This window comes from Crassostrea angulata, chromosome 9 (genome assembly GCF_025612915.1).
Source record: "Crassostrea angulata isolate pt1a10 chromosome 9, ASM2561291v2, whole genome shotgun sequence".
Lineage (NCBI taxonomy): Eukaryota > Metazoa > Mollusca > Bivalvia > Ostreida > Ostreidae > Magallana > Magallana angulata.
In genome coordinates, this window is record NC_069119.1 from 36,320,231 (window position 1) to 36,341,160 (window position 20,930).

The 20,930-nt window shown below is 34.3% G+C and overlaps 2 protein-coding genes across 6 annotated transcripts in view; one reads left to right on the top strand and one right to left on the bottom strand.

The window, feature by feature from the left end:
- Positions 1-764: 764 nt before the first annotated feature.
- LOC128162480 (uncharacterized) lies at positions 765-1,837 on the bottom strand. The gene is made up of 3 exons (XM_052825709.1): positions 1,634-1,837; positions 1,225-1,536; positions 765-1,130 (listed from the first exon to the last, which is right to left on the bottom strand). Exons 1-3 carry the CDS (start codon positions 1,775-1,777, stop codon positions 765-767), a joined length of 822 nt encoding a protein of 273 aa, XP_052681669.1. The 5' UTR covers positions 1,778-1,837.
- Positions 1,838-9,069: 7,232 nt separating this feature from the next.
- The window catches only part of LOC128163072 (nostrin-like), a 28,746-nt gene continuing 16,885 nt past the window's right edge, over positions 9,070-20,930 (top strand). Inside the window, exons 1-2 of one of the 5 annotated variants that reach the window (XM_052826536.1) lie at positions 9,071-9,164; positions 12,192-12,414. In XM_052826536.1, the coding sequence (XP_052682496.1) occupies positions 12,232-12,414 (183 nt within the window). In that variant the 5' untranslated portion in view covers positions 9,071-9,164; positions 12,192-12,231. Of the gene's footprint in view, positions 9,165-12,191; positions 12,415-17,118; positions 17,451-18,519; positions 19,159-19,417; positions 20,341-20,930 lie in introns of those variants that run through there. The other 4 variants (XM_052826541.1, XM_052826537.1, XM_052826538.1 and 1 more) reach the window with 4 other exon arrangements.

Below are 20,930 nucleotides of genomic sequence, written 5' to 3' on the forward strand. Positions count from 1 at the left end.
CCCTGGTATAATGTTAATTAACACATTGTTTTGGTCGATCCGTCCCCATGCTTTGGTCAATCCGTCCCCCGGTAGATTCATTAGTTTTTTTTTTTAGTTTTGTTTTTGTTTTATTTTGCTTATATTTAAATGGATTCATATCTAAATGGCTATATTAATGATATTTAAAGTAATATAAAAAGCTATCGTTTCCAAATAGCTATATAAATGATTTATGAGGATGTCTGCCGGTATCATGTTATTACTCATTTCTACCCAGAGAGAACGAATGTTGATACCGTTGCCCAGCTCTTGCCACGTGGAGGCCTCCTCTTTAAGAGCCATCATTTTGAATGTAAAAAATAAAAATTTAAACCCAAAAGTAAAAATTTAAATTTCATTGGAAAAAATAAATTATTAAACCCAAAGAGCTAAAAAACATATTCTTATCAGAAAAAAGGGAATAAAAATTGCCTCTGAAATTTTCATCTCAAATATATAAAAAATTCTATTCCAAAACTATCAAAATAAATTATTTCTATATTTAACAAGTTGAACGTGAAATTTAAAAATAAATCTGAAAAAGAACACATGATTAATCAATACAGATTAACTGAGAATAATAAAAAGCTTTACAATGCTCACAATAAATTTCACATATACAAACCCAACCAGTGAACTGTCATTCTGAGAGATTTCAGATCCTATAACGCAATGTAGCAGCGAGGCGACGAAAGAATCTGAAGAATTCTCTTGTCATACGTCGTCAGTCAGTAATATTAAGTCTATTTGTCGATTGGTCCAATGACTTTACCACAGAGGAAGAGGAACCGACGAGAACGAAGTTGCTTGTCTTCATACTTGTCCCACAACCGAAAGATTCGCTGTTGTTGGCCAGTTTTCCTCTGTCGGCGGCAAAGCTTTCCTTCCGATACCAGTTTCCGCTGGAGGGGAAGAAGTGACGCCTCTTGGTGGAGAAGTTGCACCAATATGTAGAAAGGCAGCTGTCCATTTGGGGACTTGTCGTTGAGGCGACGATGCCAACCTTCAACGTCATTGTTCGTCCGAATGGACTGCCGATACACCGACCAGCATTTGGTTGGCCACATTGGATTGGTGATCCAGGTTTCCTCCAAGTAAGTCATCAGTTCCTGAAAAAAAAGAAAAAAGTTTCACGTATACTTTTTGAACATAATTGTACTTACTCGTATATTGTATTAACGGGAATATGATAATTCAATGTACCTCTAATTGCGGTGTGGTAGCCAGTCCACGTAGTTGTCTAAAAGCTTGTGCTATGTGGTTCTCTGGAAGGAAGGGTAGTCCTAGGACCATGCGAATCAGGTCGTGAGTCCCGTCGTCATGTCGGTATGCTGAAGACAATCCTATTTCTGTTGCCTTTCGCCATACTGCCTGTGTCCAGTGGAACGCACATCCATGGATTTCAAGGTCCGGCATTGTCTCTCGTATGGCTTGCCATAGACCCGCCTCAAAATCAACAACTACGCTGTCAACTTTGGGTTGTCTTGGCATGTGGTCCAAAAGAACCGAGAGTACCTGAAAAACAGACCAATATGAATTATAATACGTTGCCAACAACATTGCCAACAATCTACCTTTTCATAATTATTTATTATTTAAGAAGTTCTCACACCTTAGCATAATCCGTCTTCCGTTTTCCGGACATCAGAATAAATGCCAGTGGGACCTGTTTCATTGCGTCGGCAGATTTTATGAACGCATGGATTGTCAGCAACTGGTAGAAAGGGGCCCGTACAATTTTAAATGTCCCGTCCATATACCAACGTTTCGCTTTTGCCAGGGTCTCCAATCCATCCGGTGTAGCAAATAGGAAATGGCGGCGATCGTCAACTTTGGCTATTTCCAAGTAGAAGTTATCGGGAATAAACGCATGGTCCACCTAAAATTTGTGATATAATTACATTTCAAAATGATAATATTTTTTAAAGTTTAAAACATTAAATAATTGTATGATAATTATTATATACCCGGAAATCTTCAAGGTTGACGGGATGTTTTGGTCGCATTTTTTCTCCCGCTCTGTTTGCCCGTCGAATGAGTTTTTCCACGTCAGGTCTGCTGTTGTCTGGCTCACTCTCATTGACTCTGGCCTGCAGTACGTCTTGTACAATGGTGGCGGCAGACGTGAAAACTTCATTTTTTGCGCGAGCCTTGACCTGTAAAAAATATTAGACATTACACATTTTTGTGTTAATTGTCCAATCAGATAAATACTTTAATTCATATTATTCATATTGTTCCTACCTCCGACATGATCTTTACTGCGATGCCAATTCCCGGTTTTGCTTGATGGTTGTGAGCACTTGGCCCATTTCTAAAGTTATCGCCGTTCTGCACAACGGTTGCTGGACATCGATGGGCTTTTGATCTTACACTGCAACACCAATCCGTGATGGTGTTGTTTTTCCGTAGACGCTGAAAAAATATATTACATATATGCAATCATGGCAATACCTTGACTAGACGTGTATACGGTGAAAATCTCCATATCCAAATTTATGACACCATCTCTTATAGTTATATATACCCACCTGTTGTTTTGACAATTAGCGTCACATGCGGTCTGCACAGTCTTTATTAGTGTGTGAAAACTATGGCCACCCTTGGTATTTAGCGATTATTATGAATTTGGCCCCTCTCCTTGAAGATTGGAAGAATTTCATTCAAATATACGCTCTTCTATATTCAAGGTAAATACTATTAATACATTGATTATGAAACACGATTCGTATTTTGTCAAAGTTTGGAATACAGAGACAGTAAAAAACAAAACACTACACTAATATTAAAAAAAAACAACTAATAATCTACGTAAATCTCACATTATTCTAATTAAGTTATGGAACACATTCAATGTACATTCTGAAAAAAATAAATGGAAACAAAAAATATGTGAAATAGAAACACATTATGTATGTGAAAATGAAAATGAAAACAAAACCTTGGGGACGGATTGACCAAACTTGGGGGCGGATTGACCAAACCTGGGGGCAGATAACGAACAAAAATTTGGGGGCGGATTGACCAAACATTGGGGACGGATTAGCCAAAATATTGACCGGGGCGGTTTTGTTTGGGTACGGATTGACCGGCACCCGTACGGATCACATGCCCGACACTTTAAATCCACCTGGCTATGGCTATTTACATTTAGCCTTGATAAAATTCTTTTTTTAAATAAAACAAAATGTCTTTTCGATCAGAGCTAGGTCTGCCATTTTTGTGATGATGGGTTATTCCATCTCAAGTCCCAACCCACTCACTTCTGCTCTCTGCTACACTCTTTGCATGGGTGTTGCTACACTCTTTGCATGGGTGTTATCTACAAAATATAGAATATTGCATTGTCATACAGTTTACACTGTCTGCGTGAGTAAAGAAAAGTCAACATTCATAATCGTATGAAATATATTAAAATACACGATTTTAGGATACTGGGTTACAATCCCGTTAAAAGATACCATGAAAATCATATAAAAATTACATCGATATAAGTAATGACATCCTTTCTCTTTAAAACATTGAATTTGATTTGGATGATATTTTGTTCAAAATATGTTCACAATATTCCAATTTTTAATTGCCGACAAATACTACATAATTATTATTAAGACATAATTATATCAAAACCCGGGGAGCGGATAGTCTGGTACCCGCCCCCGCCACTGCGTTTTCACTTCAGGTAAAAGCCGGCGCCATTTTGAAAATGGCGACCTCCATGACTGGGATGAGGTAGGAATTTACCACCGAAGAAAAAATCGGGAATACCTTCTTCTGACTATGAAAAATAATTCAACCAACCCATACCGAGTGTTTATGACAATCAGTTGTATCGAAAATGTAGGTTTTTGAGTATGTCAGAGCCCTTTTATTTATTTATCTCAGTTTTTTTGCAATGTTTACATACCCCCCGATAAATATCTAACGTTATCTATAATTATTTAACCAAGGATGGCTTAACTTTCTAAATGAGTTGACAAGTTTACCTAAGCTATACACTTATAGAAATCACCGAAAAATCGGCAGGGCCACGCTTACATGACTGGAAATGCAGGTGCTAGAACTCGAATTTCCTCTGTTTTAGTTTTTGTTGGTAGGTCATACTAAAACACACCTGGTTGGTTGTGTTCTTTTCGATAATATACATAGTATAAAATCGGATTAATTAAAGTACGTTTTCATTTATTTCTTTTAAAGAAAAGGGCATGAATTTGAGGTAAAATCTCAGAGTATTTACTTGAGGAAAGTTGGTGACGGCGGGGCCAGGCTACAAAGAACTGAGTTGTTATAGTGGTTGATCATGTCCAGAAAAAAGGTATGTTAACCAGGTTATTTTTTTTTACAAGATGATTAAAAGAGCCTATTTTATAAGCTAAATGCATGTACTTGTATTTACCAAGATACTGGCACATGGAATCCGTGGATTCTTTCTTTTTTAAAATATGTAATACATTTTTCGGCACCTTTGATTTGTTTTTTAAAAAACCCACTATATTAGATATCTTAATTGTGGCAGTACATCTGCCGAGAGGCCTTTAGCTGATCCTCAACAAAGATGCCAGTTCCTTCGATTTCATTTATTTACTTCTTGATTTTAAGTGTAACTCTATATACATGTATATGTTTTTCTTTTCTTTCAAGAGTTCCTGATATTAGAGCAATATTTCCATGTCTCTTGAAATGTATGACAAAATGAGGCTGCATTTCAGTGGTATGGTGTTGTTGTCCATTTTGCTGCATTTTTGAGAATTATAATCCAGATATCGATCATTCTAATTCTTCTTTAGTATTGTAGAAGCAAAACCCAAAATGTAAAATTTATGGATTTTTACTTTACTAAATAATATTAGTCTATAGTCAAATTATATCTGAAAGATTTTGGTAGATCTCTCTGATGATAAAGTTGATCATGGAGCCTTCTCAAGGACAAACTAACACTGATCAAGTATAGTTTCACCATGTTAAACTTACCAGTAGATCTGTGAATCTCATTGTCAGTTCATACACAAAATTGAATAGTAAAAAGGTGTTGTAAACTACTGGATTTTAATATAAAAAAAAAAAAATAAAAATCAATTCCGGTATCTTGAGTCAGGAACATATGCCTTAGTCAGTAGGGATATATGGCAAACAAAGTTTTAAATTTTACTTGACTTGCTACTGTACAATGTACATATAATTATATAGTGCTTGATATTCCAATACACTGCACTGTATTATCAGAGACAAATACTCATCAACTTCAAATTTTACCCAGATTAGGATTTGAACCTAAATCCCTTGTGTCAAACAAGTGCTTTTCCATTAAGCTATCCAGGTTATTTTTAAATGAAATTGATAAGTTTCATAATGCATGTACCGGTATATCTTATATAATTTTTTTATACAGCTCAATTTTGTTCGGATTTCGGCTCTTTCCCATTGCAAATATTTATACAGTGAATTTTAAAGAGTAAGAATGAATTTTAAAGAGTAAAAGAAAAGATTAATTATACTTAATATAATCTAATGCACAAAAGATGGAATTAGAATATAGCTTATCAATAAAGACAATGACATTTATTTAGTTATTTGCAATTGACCAAATTTTAAAATTTGATGATTTTTCCCAATTCAACAGCCAAGGACTGACTCCCTTTTGAAAACAGAAAAAAAAAATTCACTGAACTACATTTCTAGATCTAATGAAGAATTGCGACATTTAATTTTACTTACCTCTGGAGGCTACTAGGGATGGTACTGAACTAGCATTGACAAAGGTGTTTGCTACTCAGATAGTTGATCATCTAAGGTGTACCAAGGAGTATATTGTGCCAGCTCTACTCAATACCCACACTGGTCACTGTAGCTTACAATAAACAATTGTAAAAGGAAATTCTTCTGAGAATGAAACAAGCTGAAGTAATAGTGGCTTCAATACAAAATTATATACCTCTTGCACAGAGTTATGACCATCTACTGATGGAATCCTCAGTCTTACAGATAAAGTTTTAACAATTTGGGGCAGCTGGTCAGAAAGGATTTCATTGTGATTGTTTTCTGCATCAATAACTATTGACAAATAATGTATATCATCATCATGTCCTTATCAAACTATGCAAAAACTCTTTTTTAATTTATTCCAAGCTAAATCTATTATGATAATGTTAAATGGTTGACATAGAGGAAATTCGAGCTCTAGCACCTGCATTTCCAGTCATGTAAGCGTGGCCCTGCCGATTTTTCGGTGATTTCTATTAGTGTATAGCTTAGGTAAACTTGTCAACTCATTTAGAAAGTTAAGCCATCCTTGGTTAAATAATTACAGATAGATATTTAATTCGGGGGGTATGTAAACATTGCAAAAAAACTGAGATAAATAAATAAAAGGGCTCTGACATACTCAAAAAACTACATTTTTCGATACAACTGATTGTCATAAACACTCGGTATGGGTTGGTTGAATTGTTTTTCATAGTCAGAAGAAGGTATTCCCGATTTTTTCTTCGGTGGTAAATTCCTACCTCATCCCAGTCATGGAGGTCGCCATTTTCAAAATGGCGCCGGCTTTTACCTGACCCCAAAACGAAGTGAAAACGCAGTGGCGGGGGCGGGTACCAGACTAAGGAGCGGATGGTTTTCATTTAGGGAATCGCTTTAACCTCGTTTTCCATGATGACCGTAGTGGGACGAAGATCTTGTAGTTTTCAGCACGTGTCAATTACTGTCAATCAAAGTCCACGTGGTACAAATAAACGATATAAGATTATTCCGGTTTGTACGACCCTTGAATTTCCGGAAGCTCATAATTACGTTAATTAAGTATGTGAAAGGGATTTTCATGTATTTCAACTATTACAATCAACGTTATTTCTTATTTCCTAACTATACAATAGGTAAATCTGAAGTTATTCACACATGTGTTTTCAGCTGTACTGTCTCTTTAAATTAAGTAAAGTGCCTTAATCAGTGATGTGTTATAATATATATTATAGTAAGAATATGCAACTGAATAACAAATACAATTTCATGTTAAGGAGATGTCAGGAATACGTGCAAACTTGCCTCTGGTCCTTATGTATATGATAACACACAGATTTATGCAATAAAATATGCTCAATATAAAACAAGACTGTTGACTTTGATGTGCATCATTGCACAATTTCTATGAAAATATCTAAATGTTGAAGATTACTAGATATTCCAAATCATTGATAGATGTTTATTAATTAGGTAAAGGGTATCTATTTTAAAAAAAAAGAAGAATAAAACCATTGATATTCTGCCTGGTGCAGGCAGATAGCTAACCTTGCACAACGCACAACGCAAACAAAAGTCACACAGGTTTCATAGTTTATTTTGTGTGGAAAACGTTGCCGTCGTGAATAATATTGGTAAAAAACTACAACAAATAGAAATAACAAATTACTAAATAGGAAAATATAGAACCTTACTTCATACATAGAAAAAATATGTAAATTACTTTAAAGACCATAATGGCGTGCCATACTTTTGAGAATGTTTTATCTGCATAATAAAATTGTCATCTGTAACTAAACTTCAAAAATACAATTAAATACTGACAGATTTAAGCAATTACTTCAATAAAAAAGACTTACTTAGTGGCTCGAGGCACGCATCTAACCAGATTGAAGACGATAGACAAAGTGAGACCGGACTGGTCAGTAAGGCTGACAGGAAGTGAGTGATTGACCAGATATACGTTGTAGTTAACTTGTACCAAAAAGGATTACCGGATATACTAAACTCAGAGTGGTTAACTTGTACAAAAATATTTCTGCAGAATTTAAATTTTAAACTATAGACAGCACAATTGACCGCCCGGTGCCTGCATGTTGTATTTTCGGCCTATTCTGCATATTATACTTCATATGTTGGTGATGTTTGCTCATGAATGAAAGTCATTAATTTATTTAATCCCTCCCCATGGGGATTATATGACATGATATATACAGGTACACTTTAAAGAAAATCTGTATGGAGAGAACGGTATAGTTTTTGATGAAGGTGATTGATTTACTGTAAAATTTACTGACTTTGACTATCACACCAACATTATAAAAAAAAATTATGATTTGTGTATCGAAATTCGTATTTTTATTGTTGGATCATTTTGTAATTGATTGTAGTAAAATGTAAATTGAATATTGTTTTCTCTTGTACTGATTGTAAATATGTTTGTATTTATGTTTATTTTTCTCCTATTGTTTTTCGTTATTTAGTTTCATGTTAACATCATAATACTCTCCAATAATGTGGAGGAAATAAAGAATATCTTATCTTATACACTGCGCGTGTATACATACGAAAAAAAAAATAGTTGACTATAGTTGTTAAAGAGGCCGGGTCTAACTATATTTCTACCCTATATATTTTGATAAAATTTCTTGCACATAACTAAATTTATTTACCATGCATGTGTGCATCCCTATTTCCTAGAGGTCGATCGTTTCGAAGGTTTACACTTTTAATTATGGGACCCTATGCAAAGTTGAAAAAGCGCAAAAGTTTTGAAGAACACGTTTTTACGACATGTTTGGTATTCATGTCCTCTGGATTTCTTTTTCTTTCAAATATATGAAAACTATTGCAAAAAGTCACCGACTTATGAAATTAAAAGAAAAAAAATAGTTGGTCCAGGGATGTCACAAAATTTTGTCAAATTGATTTTTTTTTCTCTCTCCAAAATATTGGCATATTAAAATTGGGGTATACATTAGCTATAAATAAAAATAAACTAAATTTTATCAAAATAACACGCGATCAAATTGCTAAAATGTTTCTCTCAATGCTCTGTCAAAAAATTCTTATTTTGAAAATCCATCGCCGCCCCAAATAAGTGAGTCAATATTTTTCTTTCTTTGGCTTTATGCGTTTGAAATGCCGTAAAATGCAGACGCCTAGTTCCCAACTTTGATAAACGTTACATATAATGTTAATTTTGTATAGAAACACAATCCAGAAGAAAGTTCTAATAACTTTGAAGCCTTTTCCGGGTTATGTAAACTTGTGCAATATAGGTTTTGTATGTAACACACTCTACCGTGACATCCGATGTATTTCCGCCTGATTTTCGTTTTTTGCATCTTTAGATTTTATTAGATTTTGTGGACAAAATGTCGTTATTTCGTGAATGTTTTGTGGTAAGTAGCATTCATTTCTTTATCCCTTCATTTTGAAACAACTAGCTTCTACTAAAAGCCATGGCCAGCTATCACGGTCTTCATTCGTTACTGAAACGATTATATAGGGATTTTGACACACATGAACGTGTTCGCCTTTTACGATGATCTCCAGATAATTTGTGAATCTATTTCTTTTTATCTATTTTCTAGACTCTTGTTAGTTAAAGGGGACATGTTCATCAGCTTTGAGTGTCACCCATTTTACGTATTGATTGCCAATATGGCGAGATAAGCTGATGATATGGCCCCAGCAGGGTTTCATTACACACAATTTCGCAATGACAAACATTCACTTTCCTCTACGAGATGGAAATTGTCAGCCAAATATTTTGCAGATCCTTCATGAACACTTAATTTACCCCCCCCCCCCCCCCCCAATTTATCTACATCGACACCTTACTTAAAAAATGTCATCCACATACACTGGTATTAGATCTATTTTATCTGTGAACATATTCTTTTATCATATGGCTAATCAATGCAAATAAATTGAGAGGTGGTCACAGGTTTAGAACATTCACTCATTATGAGTCATTCTTTTTATGTGTAGTCCTTGACATTGCTACTTTTATATTCTCTCTCTCTCTCTCTCTCTCTCTCTCTCTCTCTCTCTCTCTCTCTCTCTCTCTCTCCATAAAACATACATTGATCAATCTAATTAAGATTAAACGTTCTTAATCCGGCTGGCCGCTATCTCTTCTCAAACAGTTTGAGAAGCTGTATCGGGTTCAGAATGTCTAATTTTAATTAGATTGTACCTTGATAAATAAATCTATGCCATATAATTGAAGACATTTTTTTTTAAAGATGATTGATAACTTTCTTAGTATGGTTTTATTTGGGATGGTAACACCATGCAACATAAATACAACTTATTAATGATTAATGTTGAAGTTGACTGCATCAAAGCAAATAGAGAAAGTTATTGGATTTAGTAAATTACTACGATAAGTGTACACTCAGTTAAATGGTAAGAAAAACACCATCATCAGAAACCCACGGTCGGTCTATAGCTTCTCTGACCTCAGACTGACCGTGGATTTAATATGATGATTAAAGAAGACCAGCAAATTCTAAACGATGTACCGTAAGCGTAAAGTCTCTTGTAAATTCCTGGAAATTTGAAAGATTTTCATCATAATTTTCATTAAAAAAATTTCAGAAACTAGAATGAAATATTTATGGACTTTTAAGATTTATGTTGTCAGAAATGATTTTGTATTGGGCGAGAGGTTAAGGTACCTCACTACACCTACACTTATACTTTTTTAAGACATTACGTCACAAGATGGCGATTTAAATGTTTTGTTAAACTGTTTATATCATTCAAATGGGTTGTATATCGTCGTAGCTCAGTGGTTGAAGTATTGGGCTTCTGAACCAAAGATAATGAGTTCGAATCCGCCCGGAGCTATTGTTCATGTTAACTAAATTAAATTTTTGAATATGTAATTATTCATCCAAAATTGCACATTCTTTTGCCTATTTGACTTAAATACTTCTTATCCATTATGATATCTATTATAATCAAGTAATTTTCTGCTGATTTGAGAAAATATTTCACGGTGTGGTGAGCCACCTTATGGTTCTTTGGATTAATTTGCTGTTGATAGTTAATAACTTAAACTTCAGCTAGAATGCAGGTTCTTTTTTAACAGTCAAACTGTGAAATATCTGGGGATTAGAACCATGGATTATACTTTACATGTACCGGTACTTCTTTCAGTTGCATGCTGAGTTCCACTCATAAAGCAGAATGAACAATATATTATGTGTTTTACATGTTTAGTTTTTCTCTAACATTATCATACAGAATTGAAATTTAATGCCTGTTGCTCAATGACTAGTGCGGCTATGAATTTAGCGTATTTATCTACACCACTTGGATATGAAGCTCATTAAAATAACAAGGTCTCTATTTCTAGTCACTGTAACATTTTATGCTGCACAGATAAACATACACCCAGTGGACCCATAATCATTTCCAAAAACACAATATAAAAAAAAACCAGTCACGTGAGAATATGTGTAGAATGTTTTCAAATTTTTGTATAAAAAATGAATGCATGTAAGTCTTAATTTCCTCTTCTGTTTACATTGGGTGCCCTATTACCTTCAATGGCTTATCTAAATGGAATGCGATCGTTGGATTTTAATGTACACTTTGGCAGATAAACCCTGATAGGAACATGACTTGAATATTTACCAGTATAATACTTGTAAGAGGATGGAGACCTATTTGCTTTGATGTGTTTTAGTTTCTGTTACAAGATTGCATATGTACAATAACATGTATTCAATGACACGAAACAAGGAAGAAAATTGCAGGAATACTCTCAACTGCCATTCCCATGTAGAGCATGATTACAGAAAAAAAAACCTTTGTCTCTGGTTAATGTATTCTCAGCTAATTAAGTGGTAGTTCAGATTCTTTGCTGGCAGAGAAAGGAGGGTTTTTTTGGTACAACATCTGGTCTCTTTGTCAAGTTGTGTAAAAACATGTTTACAATGTATGTGTTTATAACAGCAGTACAATTTGTCAGTACATTTATTTTGTATTCCAGTGCAAGTACATGTACATACTTATTTGTCAAGGAGAAACAATAAAGAGTAATCTATCTCCCACTGGCTGTGCTGCAGTAGTATCTAACTGTCTCAATGGCCCTGTTTAGATAGTGATGTTTATTACATAATTCAGTGTAAATAGAAGAGGTAGGTGTTTATCAAGGGAAAGTACTCAGGCATGTATGTTAATGTAATTCTGTCAGAAATTTCAGGACTGAAACCCAGTTGTTTAAGAGTGAATTACCATCTACCTTGTATGGAATATGTCCATCACATTTTGTGATATTGTGTCGGATTGTAGTGTGTTATTTTGTTGGAAATCTAAGGGTTGAAACCAGTTATATTATTCAAGTGAATTGGGATCTACTTTCTTTGAAATCTTTGCTTGAAATGTGTGTAAAAGTCAGGCTTCATTTGAAGGAGGAATGTAAAGACGTGTAGTTGTGAAAGATAAATGTGAATGGCGACTTCCAAGGAGAACCCTTTGTGTCAACACTGTCGATTCTGTAACCCCGCCCCCAAACGTCGCCACAATTCTCGGATAAGGAGTCGGATTAGTCGAGTGTCCCTGACTGTTCCTGGCTCCGTTCATTCCTGGATTCATCGACTGTCATCCTCTGGAATCCAGAAATCGGTTGCTAAGGTAAACAACTCGTTTTTGGCTTGAGCAGCATAAATGATGCGGTCTTGTGGCTGTTAACGTACTTATAGACCCACTGTCTGTGTGGGTACTTTAGCTGCAGCCATTCTTTAGCCATAGCTTTTTTTGCCTTGATGGTTTCTTTTGCGTGAACTTCCTCTGCATTGGGACAATGCAGTTTATGTTCTTTTCTTTCATGGCTGCTTATAAAATTTTCTCTCTTAGTTTCAATAGTCACAACTGGATGCATATGCATGCTTTGCATATTATGTTATTTTCTTTTTTTGAATGAAGGAATGAGATGCATGATCATTTCAATGAAGTAGGCAGTGTCTGTAAGTGTGGTGTGCCCATTTTGAAAATAAAGGTTTTGATGGTAATGGACTTTGTGAATACCTTTTACATCCTTCCTACAAACCTCGCGGCTATGTTAAGGCTGTCCGAAGCTAAATATATATCGAAAAATGATACTATTTTAATTATCGAAAAATAATTTTACCAAGCGAGTTTCTTTAAATTTTTTTTACATAAATTAACAGTGACATCCAACACTATATTTGATGTATTTTTGTGACGTCATATATCTCTCTTAAGCACGTGACAGGTGTATTCTAACACGGTTAATAATGTATAAAAATCGCATCGGCACAAGTGAATAATGACATTAAATAAAAAATATTTTTATGAAAAATCCTTCGATAAGTAATGTATTTTGCAGTTTTTGCTGGGGGTTCATATAAATATTTCGTTTATTTGAAATATTGTCAAAAGATTTCGCACCGCCATCGAAATTAGGCACATTTTGACCTTTTAGACTCGATTTACACAAAATCGGGTCAATCGGTAGGTTTCCCCCAGCAAGATTCACATTGGTACTTATTTTCTCTCCCGATTTCACGTAAAATATACTATTAAGATTGTTTTTATCTTTCACTTGTGTCAAGCCGTTTTTATATGCATATACATATCACCATTCATTAGATTACACGTAGCAGGGGGAGTCTCTAAACTATTAGTTTATGAATAGTTATTTACCTATTACGAAGCTTTAAAACTGTTGATTTTTTATACTCCATATCGGTGATATTGAATTTAGTATCACTAGTATTTACAACAGTGTCTATGTAAAGGAATGAAGCGGTTTTATTATGCACAATGAATATCACTTATTACATTACGATACATTCCCTAAGAACGATCGAAAGGAATGCAGATCATGACGTCAAAGTTAACTATGACGTCATATCTTATGAAGTACAGACAATTGACTTTCTACATATCGCTGTAAAATTAATTGGGCAGCCTTAACATAGCCGCGCTTGTTTATATTCTGAATCAAGAGTTATCTCTCTTGCTCTGAGAGTACCCTTGAAAATCATGTCAACAAAAAATATTTTACTTTTACTGATCATGAAAACTTCAGACCTATGTTATCCATAGAATTATCATTTACGAAAATGAATTCAAAGTATATTATTAAATGGTCTGAGTTTTTGTAACACTGAAGAAAAATTTCAGCTCACAACATACACTATCATATAATATAAGCTACTGGTATATGAATTATTGCTTAAATTAATGTATTACAATTTTTGGTCAACCTTTGTATAAATCTTCGTAATGATGATAATTTTTTTGGGGCAAATATCTGATTTCATAATATATACATATATTAAAAGATTTGTGACTCCTTAATTAATCACAGTACATTGTATTAGATTTAACTGGGATGATTGGTCTAGTCACTTGTACATGTATATCCAAAATTAAGGAAACACACAAAGAAGGAAATGTTTATAAAACAATGTCCTAATAAATACATGTATCTGTCATTATGAATTCTCAGATTTCCTTCAACTGGTAAATGCTGGTAAAGTTAGAAACGATTTGACCAGAAAAAGAGAAAGTCAAAAGAAAAATCTAGCTCTCAAGTTCACCTGAATGAGTTTTCTGTGTACAGGGGGAAAAAAATGGTCTTGTGTTCCTCTGTTGTCCACTTAGGGGATGGGAGGTTAATATGGGAAAAGCTAGTAATTATTAAATCAATGTGATATATAAGACTAGGTCAGAACACACATAAACTACCACAATGTCCACTTAAGTCAGGGAGTTATAATGATGTCGATAATATCATACCAAAAAAGCTGCTCTCTATATTTTGGAGACTAGGCAAAGCTCTTTTTGATCCTTCACACCTTTGGGAAAACTTTTGCGCGCAAGCCTTAACTCTATTATTCTTTAGATATATGGAATTTCAGCATTCGTTCGGCGTAATTATAAAACAAAAATTTGGGGGGGGGGGGGGGGAATCCACAATTAAATATGTATTATTTGATATAAATAAACAAAAGTCCCTGCTGTATTGGAACTTTGAACCTGTAAACTGAAGCTTTTATTAATGCACTGCTGAGATTGTATAGACATAAACATTTTGGCGATGTAAGCAGTTTAACAATGGGTTGAAATCACCATGTTGTGAAGTACCGTCGTAAAAGTATCGAGGAGTCAAGGACCCTTAAATGCCGTCATTAGATTTTGTTTTAATCGTTTTGGGATGTTTTTGTTGTTGACATTTTGCCAAGCTAAGATTTATTCCAGTTCTTTGAATAGATGAATATAAGGAAGTTTCCCATGAAGTATGGAAAAGAAAGTCATTGCTTTTGATTTAGTACAGGAAGTAAAAATATGGCCAGGAAATTAAGTTTCCTTGTGATAAATACATTTTTAAAAATTTTCGAAAGGTCTATTTACAATTTTATATGTATGAATTTCTTTATTTTTTTGATTCTCGCATTCAGAAACCATAAAATACTCACATCTTCTTGCACCAGTTATGAACTTATCAGTATTGTGATTATGTGTACTGTAAATTCCTTATGTTATGCGAGTACTTAATTCTGCGTTAATTCTGGTTTGTATCATATCACGACAATATAAAATTGCAAACGTTGAACTTTTCTCCTTATTTCTTGTAGTTTTCAACTCTCAGAAAATAATGACCAGATTTTAAAATCCACGAAGGATGCTTCTTGCGATTTTACGCGGTTACATGTATTAATTCCTTGCATTTGATTAGGAATTTACATTATACAGAATCTATGAAAACATTTTTGATAGAACTTGATTTATGGAACAAAATATGAACAGAGAAGGAAAATACCACATTGTTTACTTGTAATAAAGTTATTAATAATCATCAGGTAAAATTTTTAGCTGCAGTGACTGCATAAAGGATTCAACACTTAAGAAAAAAACCTGTTGAAAAATTGATTTTCTTTGATAGTTGATGATAGAATTTCAAAGAATGTGGGATTATGTAGGCATTTTAACTGGCTGGATCCATACAGAGAGGGTATATACATGTAATATGGTACGCCCCATGGGACCAGTTATACTGTCAAATTTATTGAAGACAATCCCTAAACATGCACTGCATGGCTTGGAGAAATTTTTTTACACCAAATGGATTATTTTTTTTTTCGTTTAGATTAACAAAATCTTTTACTTTTGATAGGAAGTGACAGACTAAGCAAATTAGTTCATGGAAGTCAGTTGTTGATTTCTCTGAGGAGCTGTCACACCTCTATGGAACAATCTTATACTAATTAAGTTACCTGTACCAACGAAGTGTTCTAATTCTTCCTGCCATTTTAAAAATTTTGAAATCTAAGCCAAAAGTATACAGTGCAAGAAGCAAGTACCGGTATCTCTTTTTAGGACGCAATCTTGCTCTATTGTTAATTGTTTTTTTTAACAATTACAGTCACTGTGCATTAAGCTACCTTTTCTTGGGACTGAATCACCTTCTTTTTCTCTGCCAATTGTTATTAATTATGTATGATTTTCTCGTAACTGGGTCAGAATATATTATTGATAAAATCATCAACTGCAAGAGTTGCTCCCCTTTTCAAAGAGACCAGTTTATAAGTAAAAAGTAGATAGTGAGACAATGAGAAACCTGAAGATGTAGAGTCAGTGATATGTCTTAAACGAGACGTAATTACGTCCATGATTAGGATGTACATTCTATGCCTCATTGCCAGTACATGTGTTTTTGTATTCTTATACATTCCGTATATTGTGTGTATAGGGTTTACATACATTACATTGTGTCATGGACTTTTAACAGCTGACCCTCCCCCTAATTTAAACCAAAGTACCATAGACATATAATTATACATATAATAGCAACTTCCGTGTACCAATTATTGCCATCCAAAGTGAAGGGGGGAGTTATAGTGACCCTTTAGGTCCACCTCTCCAGTATTGTGAATGAATTTCAATATTGTAGTTTAAGAGAAACTGCCATGTCATTAATGATTTTGCAAAATTACAAGATAAATGTGACGTATGTACAAATGTCATTTAAACATTCATGACATTCTTTTAAAGCTGTTTAAGTGATGATGTACGTGCTTTCGTTATGTATATACTGTTAAAAATGTCCTAATTTTAGATTTTTTATGTAACTGTCCTTCCTTACTCTTATGAAGGACACAGCTATAATTATTGTCTGTTTGCTTTGTGACCCAGCTAGAAGATGGATATTTTGAATACCATAGATTTTTTTCAGAGCAGTAATCTGGAGTGAAATCTTATCCCCTACTGTCAAGTTTCCAAATATATTTGTTGTGTATATAATATTCTGTCAGTATTTTTTATTTAAATTTTATACAAACATTACCTAGACTGCTCAGTAGGACCAGGTATTGATAAGAAGTTTTTTCAAACTGATAAAAAAGAAAAAAAATTGCTTGCACACACTCAGGTTTACTTGAAAGAAAATGAAAGACACAAGAAATGCAGTGGGGATCTCTTAACATGTGATTAGAGGGATCCCACCGACAGGTGAACGCTTTGTGTTTATGTGCGCGTGAACGATTGATGTCAACAGAGACAAACAAAATGGAGGCTTTTACCTATACCAACACAGTCGGTGTCGCAGCAGTACGGGGAATCTAAGAGTCTATATGTCCACTCTCAGAAACTCATTCCGACGCAAAAAAAGGAGGTCAGCCCAAGAACTAGAGATATGTCCGGTGGGTAGTATATATATACAGGTGTACTACAGGTGTATAGGCTACCTGTCCTGGTCTGTCTTACCTTGCTATGTAATACTGCGGGATGTACTGTTTTTAAATTTTGAGTTGGAGGGAAACTTAATCTTTTACCTGCTAGTCTACAAGGCGGAAATTGTTTGATGTATTTGTATGTCAGCTGTTAGTCAGTGTGTCATAGGCTACAATATACATGTGGTAATATTTACATGTAGGTGTAGGTGTGATGTTATAATCACTTTTGTCAATTCAGGGCTCAGCAGCAGAGGTTATAGATACATGCATACACAGTGTAACAGTGTTTATAAAGTTGTATTGTGACTTTATAGTCATAAATATAGCTCATACTTAAACATGGTCTCTGTGTAGGTATGTACTGAATTATCATTACGTTGTATTCGCAGTTATTAGATAGCACATTTGTTATCAGTGATATTTAGTAAAACCGAAACTGCCTATGAATTGTATGCTTTTTTAAGAACACTGAAGTTCAAGGCCATTCAGATGGTAGTGCAAGAGGGAAAACAGTTTATCTCAGGAATTACGCAACAGGATGAGCACGGAATAATTATTTAAACCCTAACATGGACATTCTTTTAATGTACGTGTAGAATATTTATAGATTTGTCTTATTTTCCCTAAATGATTGTCTGATGAATACACAGACATTAATTGTCACCCTTATAGCAATGCAAATTGTCAATTGATGCATTCAAGTTAATTAATCACACTTTGTATCCAAAAACATATTACCGTAGTACATATCTGCATTTCTGATGGATAAATTGGGCTTAGGCAGATGATAATAAAAAATTGATCTTTGAAATATGTGTAATACAGTAATAAATATTTAAAATGTTAAACATGTATAATACTCTATGATTTAATTATGCCCAACTGACACAATTATTTCCCAGATTAGTGGCGAGACACCCTCCACATTCATTGAAACAGTTAATGATAATTGCCTAACTAGATTGAAGGACCTCAGCGAACACAGTATATTTAACAGTTATTGAAGCAGCTAGCATAAATGGAGATCATTATGTAATGTGTGATGTAACGGCCCCAGTAATTGCATGTTGGCTGGCTGACTGATCTGTATTCACACCTTGCCCCACCATTACACCTATATAATACCTGTCCCAGTGTTGACTTGGACCGTACTCTACAAGCTTTCTCTCTCAGTGAAGGGGCACCTGCTGCTGTGTTCTGACTGAGGAAGTTTAAGTGATGCCAGGATGCTTCAATTTACATTGGTTTCTCTGAAACCCAGTGAAATACCTGGATGTTCCCCTCAATTTACTTTCCCTTCTTTCTGTTATCTTAAGATTCTTCTTCTGATAAAGGCAGCCAGGTTTTAAATTCTTCAAATCACTGAGGAATCTTGTCATTTCATGGATCATCACTGAATATAGCGGAGTCCAATTTTAACTCTTTCATTGAAGCTTATAGAAGGATGTGACCCACAAACTGTGGTTGAATTTAGCCGTTTTATTTTGTTTCCATCGGAAGTTATTAAATTGTGTATGATGGTTTATGAAGCTGTGGAATTTTATGTTGCACACACTATCGCAGTTGTTTTGTCTGATTCAGTTCATTGATTTTAACTTAAAATCATGGGAGGTCCATTGTATTGAGAATGCCGGGATATAAAGAGAAGATAAAGAGGCTCAGTATGAAGAAGGAGGTAAAATTAATTAATTAATAATTCATGGACTGCTCTTCTATGATGTCAGTAGGTTAGTGTGTTCTGTTAGTAAAGGGGGAGAGTTTGTGATGGGCAATATCTAGTGCATGTTGCTGAATGACCCTCGACCGTTTTGTGAATGACACAATCATTTATCATTATGGTACATAATAATGTTTTACACACAAGGAAGTAAATTTATATTTTTTTTGGGGGGGGGGGGGGTGTTATGTTCTTTTGGAAATTTAGGGTAAGTATGTACATGTAAATCTGATTACTGTGGTTTCATCAATATTTGTTGAATACCAATTTCCGTGGATTTTGTTGTTAAGTTGATCCACGAAATTAAGTGTTCATTGAAGTTCAATTTCAACTAACATTTTGTATTGAAAAGATCATTAGCCACAAAATTATGTATCCTTGAAACTGTGGTTTTCAGGAAATTGACGAAAATTGATACCCACGAAAATATGAAACCACAGTAATATATAATATACATGTACCTAGTGGAAGGTTTATCTGTCAGTGACCATCATGAGGTTCCCACAGTGCTAGATAATTGATAAACTCTGACAGACAGACAGATAGACACACATAATCTGATTCCTCAAACAGATAAAGTCTCTTTTTCTACATTTGTAGTTCAAACATGTGGGTAAAAGCTGTGCTCAAATACCAAAATGCATTGTTAACTTAGTAACATGCAGGCTTTAATTGTCAGTGCTTATTAAACAGAATCAAAATTATTAAGAACTCTGAAGTTGATGGATGCATTATGCAATACATTTAAAATCCTCTATTTATAACAATTTCCCGTCTGAACTCTAATGAAATATATTTGTTTTACATGAATTTGAAATAATTCTACGACATTAATTTCCTGCTTTTATGTCCGGGTATATAAAAATATTTCACCTGTGTTTATGTGTGCGTATCCAGGTATCTATATTATGAGACAGGTGTGCGTGGTTTATGGCAGGATGTATTAAACTGCTGCTGTGAGAGTGTGTGTGTGTAGACTCAAGAGTTCACTCAAACAGGAAGTAATCGTTACACGTTATCCTCGTAGCTTTTAAGTTCTTGTTAGAATCAGAGATTTATAGTGTTGACTTACTGGTGGGCAGGATTCTGAACTGTTCTCTTATCATGGAGGATGTAATATGGACCGATAACACACTTTTTGTAAGTCATTAATTACATGCGCTAATTAAGAGATTCTGGGTTTAATTGTGTGTGGGGGTGGAGGGGTGGGGATTGAAATAGATTTAGTTTCAGGACAAGGATGTGTATTGATCGAGTGTCTTACACTGCATGCAGATTTTTAAATGCTGGCGCATGTACCAATATCTTACTGGGGAAAAAAAATTGAGAATTTGATAATGTGTATATATATTTTTCCTTAAATTGCCTAAGTCTGAGAAATTCAGTATGATAAACTGTTATCACAGCTAGATGTAAACATGGTGACTGAATGAAGTTTAATGTTGGTACGATTGTACACATATATACTGTATTACCTGGCAACATAATATCCCACTGGTAAATACAGAAAGTGCTAAGTGGTGATTAAAGAATTCTTCTATTTCAATGAATGAATTTAATATTGTTATTTTGTTTATAGTCCCTATTAAAACATTATATACGAATATGATCACTTACGTTAATGAAATATGATTTCACTAATTAGTGATTAAAATGAAAACTCATGAAATTATATGTTGATCATTAATTAGTGATTGCATATTACAATTATGATGCATAATATACATATA